At 37.7% G+C, this 8,426-nt stretch overlaps 2 protein-coding genes across 2 annotated transcripts in view; both read left to right on the forward strand.

Moving 5' to 3' along the window:
- LOC106943454 (uncharacterized) overlaps positions 1-3,103 on the forward strand; it is a 3,725-nt gene extending 622 nt beyond the window's left edge. Inside the window, exons 2-8 of the mRNA XM_015026765.1 lie at positions 70-342; positions 566-659; positions 782-849; positions 942-1,172; positions 1,268-1,333; positions 1,415-1,546; positions 1,636-3,103. Of these exons, the coding sequence (XP_014882251.1) occupies positions 70-342; positions 566-659; positions 782-849; positions 942-1,172; positions 1,268-1,333; positions 1,415-1,546; positions 1,636-1,719 (948 nt within the window). The 3' untranslated portion in view covers positions 1,720-3,103. The remainder of the gene's footprint in view (positions 1-69; positions 343-565; positions 660-781; positions 850-941; positions 1,173-1,267; positions 1,334-1,414; positions 1,547-1,635) is intronic.
- A 222-nt stretch (positions 3,104-3,325) lies between these two features.
- LOC106943455 (uncharacterized) overlaps positions 3,326-8,426 on the forward strand; it is a 7,686-nt gene continuing 2,585 nt past the window's right edge. Inside the window, exons 1-2 of the mRNA XM_015026766.1 lie at positions 3,326-3,437; positions 4,092-5,742. Of these exons, the coding sequence (XP_014882252.1) occupies positions 3,326-3,437; positions 4,092-5,742 (1,763 nt within the window). The remainder of the gene's footprint in view (positions 3,438-4,091; positions 5,743-8,426) is intronic.

Here is an 8,426-nt window from a genome sequence, read left to right on the forward strand (position 1 = left end):
AAATCTGCAATGATTTCAAATAGAATATGTAGGTATAGTTCTTATGTTGCTGTGTTTGTACTATTTTAGTTTATCCTTCTCATCGGAGCGTCCCATTTGCGGTCCTTCGTGGACGGCATTGTTGAGATGCCAAGTGGCTGCCTACAGTTCGGCTTTATGTCCACCCCTGGAGCCTGCGCAGCCGACTTGCATCTTGAGGCAATGAAAGCCAATGTGCCTCGGGAGCCTGACGCCGTCTGCGTCATGGGTCCTTCAAACGACCTTACGGCCAGTCTTACACCAGAAAAGGCGGGACAGGAATTTGAGCGGTTCCTTTTGGCCGTCTGTAGTCGTTGGCCTAAGGTGGGCACTGTTGGTGATAAAAAATCAGTGTTTCTCAATACCAGTTCACAGATACCACTGGTCAGCATGTTTTAGAATTTTCTCTTCTGCTACTGAAGCATGCAGAGTAATAGTCTTTGACGACTTCAATATAGAAACAGTGATATAAAAATCAATTCCTTAACAGGTTATTATTTTCCTAGGTGTTTGGAATATATATTTCTAAATCGGTTATTTTTTCTAGGTCTTTTGTATCGGCTTTGTCCCGCGTTTAACCGAGTCTAGAGAGAAACAGTTATTCTACCAGCAAGAATTTCACCGCAGGTCAGCAAAGCTAGGTAGGTATTAAAATATTTCACATTTTGTTTTTGTTTAGTAATGTATTTCAGTTCTTTTTATGTTATCTTTGCTGATTTGGTCTTTGCAACGTTTTCTTTTTATTTTGTCATTATCTTTTCAGGAATTCCTTATTATTCCACCGCTGACCACTTTCCTCTGGACCGTCTGAGTCTGTGGTGCCGTGATGGCGTGAGTATTTATTCATTTTTAACACAGTAAGGAATATATTTGCATTAATGTGAAATGTTAATTTTATCTCTGATTACCGCTTATATGTGCAGATCCACCTAAGCGATGACCACGGGATGCACATCCTCAGGGATCTGATTTGGAATGCTGGCTATCAGTTCCTGGAGTTGTCAGCACCAAAGCCACTGGTGCAGAGTCAGGCAACTCCTGCGTACAAACCGAGGGTGGTGCCCCGTGTGGTTGTGAAGGGCGTGGGGAGTCTTCCTCGTTCTCCTCCTGCTCCACACCCTTCTGAGTGGACAATCGTGAGATACGGCAGGAAGGTATTTATCTTTTGTTGTCTTGCAATGAAAGAAAGGCGTTTATTTAACTATGGCTAGTAATCCTAAAAACTCTTATATGTGCTCTACCTTTACAGAGGAATCACTCGGGGGAATTGGACTCTGTCTCTGATTCACCCAAGAAAAGAGTGGTTCATTACCAGGTCCGTAAGGCTTGCAGCTATTCATGAAATATAATAGTCAATGTCACTGGTATCTTAATAATTCAAATTTTGCTTTTATAGAGCGATGGAACTCCTGTGGCTTTGAGGGAATGTTTCATCAAATTAAATCCTGTCCGTTTCTCACCCGCTATCTTGGTTGCCATGGAAACAGTCTCTCCATCGGCTCTTCCAGATGTTCGCACAGGCACCGAGGTATTTTCCAGAATACTGCAATTACTAACATTCTTAGTATTTTTATTTATAAATAACACAAACCCTCAATGTTGTTTGCGGTGTTGCAGACAAAGCCTGTGGAACATAAAAAGAAACCAGCTCTCCCAAAGAGAAGCCGTTTGGCACGGGAGGTTTGTAAAAACATGAGTTAATTAATAATTTCTAGTACAGATTTTTTTTAATTTATTTAACTGTTCTTTTTGATTTTTCCTTTAGGCTTCAGTTCCCGCGCGTGTGATTCCTGCCAGGGGAGTTGAATGTGTGCCGCCTGAAGACACCGTTAGTGTTTTTCACATTAACGTTAAATCTCTAATTAATAATGTGTTTATTGAAAACATTTGACATAGTACCTTTGTTGATTTTGTGCAAAATCAGCTTAATATGTTTTTTGTGTCATTTATTTTCAGGTGGAGCCTGTTCTGCATTCTGCTGAGGTGTCTGACCATGCTGGTGTGGGGTGCGTCTGTGCGTTGGAGTTTTCTGCTGGCCAGCGGGTTTGTATAATGTGTTCTTCAGTCTCTATAAATAAATAAAATATGTTGTCTCAGTGTTGTTCTTTTTAGTCTATAATTTTCATAACATAATTACAATTTTCAAATTATTGACATTTCAAATGGTGTTGGGAGTTTATTTTATTCGTTTATAGTAACAATTTGGTATCTTTCCTGTTGTGAATACTGATTAATGGATCAGAGGAGGTGGTATTTTACTGTAAATGAGTGGTTCAGAGCACAAACAATGGTTTTAGCTCCTCTGCTAGTATGGATGTCACAGCCAAGAGTTACAGACTGTAGAATTTCCAAATGTTTCTTGAAAGGTTTTTTGACAATTCTCTTAGTAACACCATTGTAGTTTTAACATTAATAATTTAAAAGGAATTTAAATAGAACCTACTTTAATTTTTTTTATAAAAACAATTGCAGAAAGCAGTAAAAATAAATTTCTCTACAGCACGCTCTGATGGTTTCACAGAAAATATAGCAGGCTACTTAATGGGAATCCACAATTATGCAAAAGAACAAGTTCAAAATGAATTTACTTAATTTTTAACATTTAGTGTAACAATTCAGAGCAAAAATAATTTGGTTTGTTTTTCTCCTGGCATGGATATTTATAGTGAAAGTAACATTGAATTCAGCATCCTTTGAGTAACTTATACAAAAGGAACTCTAGTGGGGTAGCATGTGTAATGTTGCTAAATGAGTTTCAGTATTATAAAAAATCTCATATTAGATTTGTAATATATTTGGAAGAGAACCAGACTGCTTACAAAATGAGGATGTAGAAATGTCATGTTTTTCCACATTTTCACTCTAGATGCCTGAGATGGGTGATTTACAGCGCACAAATACTCCACCCAAAGGTCAGGCTGCTAACCCTGTTGTTTGCAGGTGCTCAGAGGGCTTTCCACCGTCTCTTATCCCAGGCACATATATTGGTAGTTATCAGTCTAGCTCTGATGCCATGATGTCATGTTGTATTACAGCAGCCATAAAACACCACATTTCTCCCATTTGTACCTGGAAGACTGCAAATGTAGATGAAGTCCGTGTACAAGGTCAGAAGTTGGCAGGATATATTGTGCGAAAAAGATCAGACAGAGGTCCAAAACCAGAGTTGTGCAAGTTGGTTAAAGATCAGACCATTTTTGGTAGAAATTGGGATGTACGAACTGGAAATACGGTCCGTGGTACATTTGATCTCAACCAGGAGGGGGAACTGTATGAGCGGTTGCAAATGTATTTACTGAGAAACGGAATGTGCATCTTTGCCCTGCCTGATACAACCACCTTGGTCATCCAGCATGGAGAGTACTTTGCTCTTGTGGATTTTGGGACACGGAATTCAGAGGGTTTAGCGTCACAATCTGGTACGCCCGTCGTCGTATTTAACACGTGTTTAAATGATTTAATGGTTCACTTGAACAAACTTAGGGAATCATTAAATGCAACCGAGTATAAACTCTGCGGCATTTCTGTCGAAGAAATGTCCAGTAATACGGACACATCCGGAGCACTGACTGAGGACACGCATGCCACAGATGCAAGCCAAGCTTTCAGTAGCCATGTTGCATCAGTCAGTGGGTCATTTCATCAGGGCGATCCTCGTTTTACATATGGTGGACTACAGTGTGCAGCCATTAGTATTGTTGCTTTAACAAAGCACAAACTGAAAAGCATTTGTTCGTGGAATGGTGACATATTGGACAATGTAGTGACTGTAGGTGATGAGCTGTACACATCTTTGCATGACAGCAATTTAATCAGTAGTGGACATGAGCTTCTTTCTATTCCAGACTTGCCTAAAAATATTCATGTTGATGGACAGCATTTTGAATGTTTTTATGGAGATTATGTTTCTGGAGATGTTGATATAGTGGAAGGACAGTTAATCGAGGAGGGTGTGCTTACTACTCTCTGGGATGGATTGAGGAAGATCTGTGGTAAGTATGAAACCTGCTTTATGACACTTTGTGGAAGTACCTGCGCCCTCATCCGACATAATCGACGTTTTGCTCTTGTAGACTCTCATGCAAGAAACCAACACGGGATGATGGATGCAAATGGAAAGAGCGTTCTTCTCCACTTTAATTCTCTTGATGATGTCTTTGCACATCTTACAATGTTTTCTGGTGAACTGAATCTCTGTCCCAGGCGATTTGAGATCAGTGGAGTTGAAATAGTTCACATTGACTCAAGTAGCAGCACATGTAAAGATGTAGCTGCTGTGCCAAGTAGCAGTGCTCCTTTTGAACAGAGCAATGTTGATATGCAGGATGATTCTTATGGAGAACATCCATTTGATCTTCAAACATCAAACAGGGATGATAGTGATGATGATGTGGTTGTTACTCATGTGCAAAATAAGGAATTGTATTTTAACCCTCTCTCAGAAGACATTGCACGGTCACTTTGTGGAAAGTTGAATGTTGAGTTTGAACGGGCAAATTATAAATCTTGTATGGTTGGTGAACTCGGTCTACCATGTGCGACAGAAAACATCGTGGGCGATGGAAACTGCTTTTTTAGAGCACTTAGTCAAGCCATCAGTGGAAATCAGAAATCTCATCGTAAAATTAGGCTTGCTGTTGTAAATCAGTTACAAAGAAATTCTCACTTGTATGATAGTATTTTGAGAAGTGAGTATTCCTCCATCTCACAATATATTGCCATTTCTAGAATGAATTATGTTGGTGCGTGGGCGACTGAATTGGAAATTCAAGCTGCAGCTGATTATTTTGGTGTAAATATTTTCACATTTTTCAATGATAAATGGCTTGAATACAGTTCTCAGAGCAGTTTCTCTAATCACGGTATGTATTTGCAAAACATTAGTGGAAATCATTATGAGACGGTTGTTTGTGTTAAGCTGCCTAACTCACAAACATGTTATAATTATTGCATGAATACAGTTTTTTCAGGGGGACATAAAACTCGGCCATCTACAACAGAACCAAAAACTGCGCAGATAATGACGGTGAAAACTGAGAGTTCCATTGAAGACGAGTCTGTCGGTATTTTACAAGATAACGAAAATACTTTACTGTTTACTCCCCTTTCTGAACTTAATGCTAAAACTCTTTGTAACAACTTAAAAATCGACTTTGAAGAACATAGTTTCCAAAAAGTAATTTTGCGTGGTCCTTTGGGAAATGTGTGTAAGATTAAAAATATTGTAAATGACGGTAACAGTTTTTTCAGAGCTGTAGCCTATGCACTTAGTGGTTCTGAGAAAAATCACCGTAAAATTAGACTTGCTGTTGTTTCACACATGACCAATAATAGAGAAGAATGCGAAAAATTGTTAACTAAAGATTTTGCTTCTGTGACAAAATACGTTAACCAGTCACAGATTAAGTATGTGGGTCACTGTGCTACGGAAATTGAGTTTAAATCTGCCGCTAATATGTTAGGATTGGATATATATGTATTTAACAGCACACAGTGGACCAAATATAATTCAAACAGTAGACATTTGACCAATGAAGCTATATATTTGCAGAACTGTGACAATCATTTTGATGCCGTTATTTGTGCAAAGCAGGGTGATAAAGACTCTTGCTTTGAATTTTGTGAAGATAATTTGTCGTTAAAGACACAACCCATCCGTACAAGGTCTTCACAAGGTCAGGAAAATGCAAAGCAAACTGTTTTAAGCGGTAAAGCTAATCCCAGGTTTTCGATGTATTTAAGACAAAAAAAGAATCAGAGACAAGTTCTTAAATATAGAACTCAAATGATACATAGGCAAAAATTGAAATCTAATCAAAAGAAATTGTATAAGAAAAATTTGCTATATAAGGAACGAAAAAAAAATTGGAGGAGAAATAAATATCGTAAAGATGAAACTTACCAAGTAAAGATTAAGCAAATGAGCATAGCTAAATATAATGATGACGAATGTCATAGAGAAAAAGTTAAGCAAATGAGCATAGCTAAATATAATGACGACGAATGTCATAGAGAAAAAGTTAAGCAAATAAGCATTACAAAATATAATGAAGATGAATATCACAGAGAAAAAGTTAAACAGTTAAGTAGAAAACAATATCTTAATCCACAACATAAGAATCACATAAAATCAGAAGTAAAGCTAAAAAGACAAGAAATAAAAACAAAGTCAAAGGAGTTTGATTTTGTTGTTGAGCGATTTTTGGATAAAGTAAAAGAGGGGCCCAATTTTGTGTGTTGCGTGTGCTTTCGGTTGCTATTCAAACATCAGGTTTTAAATTTTTGTAAAGATTCCTACAGGAAAACTAAAGAAATGTTTTTAATTGCAGATAAATGTATACGTGATGATTATGTGCATAGATGTAGCAACATGTGCATATCACCATGTAATCTGAAAACCTGTCGAAATAAGTTATATATCTGTTACTGTTGTCATTATAAAATTAATAGAGGTGAAATCCCCCCAGAAAGTTCATGCAATAATTTAACACTTGATCCCATCCCACCTCAGTTGGCATGCTTGAATACTTTAGAACAACATTTAATAGCTTTGCATATACCATTTATGAAGATGTTAGCGTTGCCAAAAGGTGGACAAAATGGCGTTCATGGTCCTGTTACTTGCGTCCCTGCAAATATAGTTGAAACATGCAGTTTGCTACCTCGTAGTAATATGGAGGGATCTTTGTTACCTGTTAAGTTAAAGCGGAAATTGACATACAAAGGTCATTATGATTACCAGTATGTTGACACAATGCATGTCCAAGAAGCTCTTTGGTACTTGAAACATTGTAACTTCTTTTATAAAGACGTAGAATTCAATGAATCTTGGATCAATGAGTTTTCTCTGGAAGATAACAGTTTGATTCAAAAGAATGATGGTTGTAAAGAAGATCAAGACATGTCAATAGATGATAATGATGATGACCTTTTACATGACAGACAGACGCACTGTATGTTCCAGGACACTTGTCTCATGCCGGTTGATATTGGACAAGAAGCCTTGGATGTATATGTTGATAATGTTTTGAATGTAGCGCCAGGTGAAAATAATAACCCTATAAAACTTCTTTCTGATTCTACCAATGAAGCAAAATGTTTCCCTGTATTGTTCCCATCAGGTTTAAACACATACCATGAGAAGCGACAATATCGTTTGACTTTGAGTCGTTATTTTAATAATAGACTTCTTCATGCTGATGGTAGATTTGCGCGTAATGTGGAATATATATTCTTTGCACAGTACATGTCAGAACTGGAACAGGTTGTGTCTAAAGTGTCAATAGCTTTACGTAAAGGCACAACTTGTACATCTCAAAATATGACAGAGATTTTGAAAGATGAAGAGTCTTTAAATAAGTTGTTGGAATTTGATGATGGGTATCGCTTCTTGAAACCCATCCGAGGCACACCTGCCTTTTGGCAGTCAGCACAACGTGATCTGCTAGCTTGTGTTAGAATGTTGGGAAAACCCACATGGTTTGCTTCGTTTTCGTCTGCTGATATGAGATGGACAAATCTACTTTATAGTATTTTAAAGCAGGAAGGACGAACGCAGACTTTGGAACAGTTGCAGTGGGCAGATAAGTGTGAATTGTTACGTCGAAACCCTGTTACGGCTGCCAGAATGTTTGATTTTAGATGGCATGTTTTTGTAAAAGAAGTTCTGATGTCTCCTGCAAATCCGATTGGGAAAATTGAAGATTATTATTACCGTGTAGAGTTCCAGCAGCGTGGCTCTCCCCATTGCCATTGTCTTTTTTGGATTTCTGGTGCTCCAATTTTGGACAAGAACACGGATGAAGAGGTTATTGCATTTATTGACAAATATGTGACATGTGAAATTCCATTGGAAGAAGACTCGTTGTTTGAAGTAGTCTCATCTGTACAGCAGCATTCAAAACGACATTCAAAAACTTGTAAAAAGAAAAAAACTGTCTGTCGTTTTAATTTCCCACGGCCTGCATCTTGCCGAACCTTTATTTGTCGCGGTGAAAAATATCATGATCCGGTTAAGACTTGCAAATGTAATTTGGATAAAACTGATGATAAAGTAGATTGTTTATGTCTTGGTAAGGACAAGAAAAGTTGGGAACAAATAGAGAGAGATAGAGCAACTGATATTTTAACAAATGTCAAGAATGCCATCTCAGATGAGAACTGTCCATATAGTACAGTTGAAGCAATGTTTCAAGCTTTGGGGATAAGTCAAGATTTATTTGAAATGGCATATAAGCGATCCAGTAGGAATACTAATGTTGTGTTGAAAAGACAAATTAATGAACTCTGGATTAATCAATATAGCAGGCCACTGTTAAAAGCTTGGAATGCAAATATTGATATCCAGTATTGCGTTGATGCTTATGCTTGTTGTGTTTATATAGTGTCTTACATGTCCAAAAGTGAGC

Source organism: Poecilia latipinna, unplaced genomic scaffold (genome assembly GCF_001443285.1).
Source record: "Poecilia latipinna isolate Pla-1442-1.1 unplaced genomic scaffold, P_latipinna-1.0 Scaffold5315, whole genome shotgun sequence".
Lineage (NCBI taxonomy): Eukaryota > Metazoa > Chordata > Actinopteri > Cyprinodontiformes > Poeciliidae > Poecilia > Poecilia latipinna.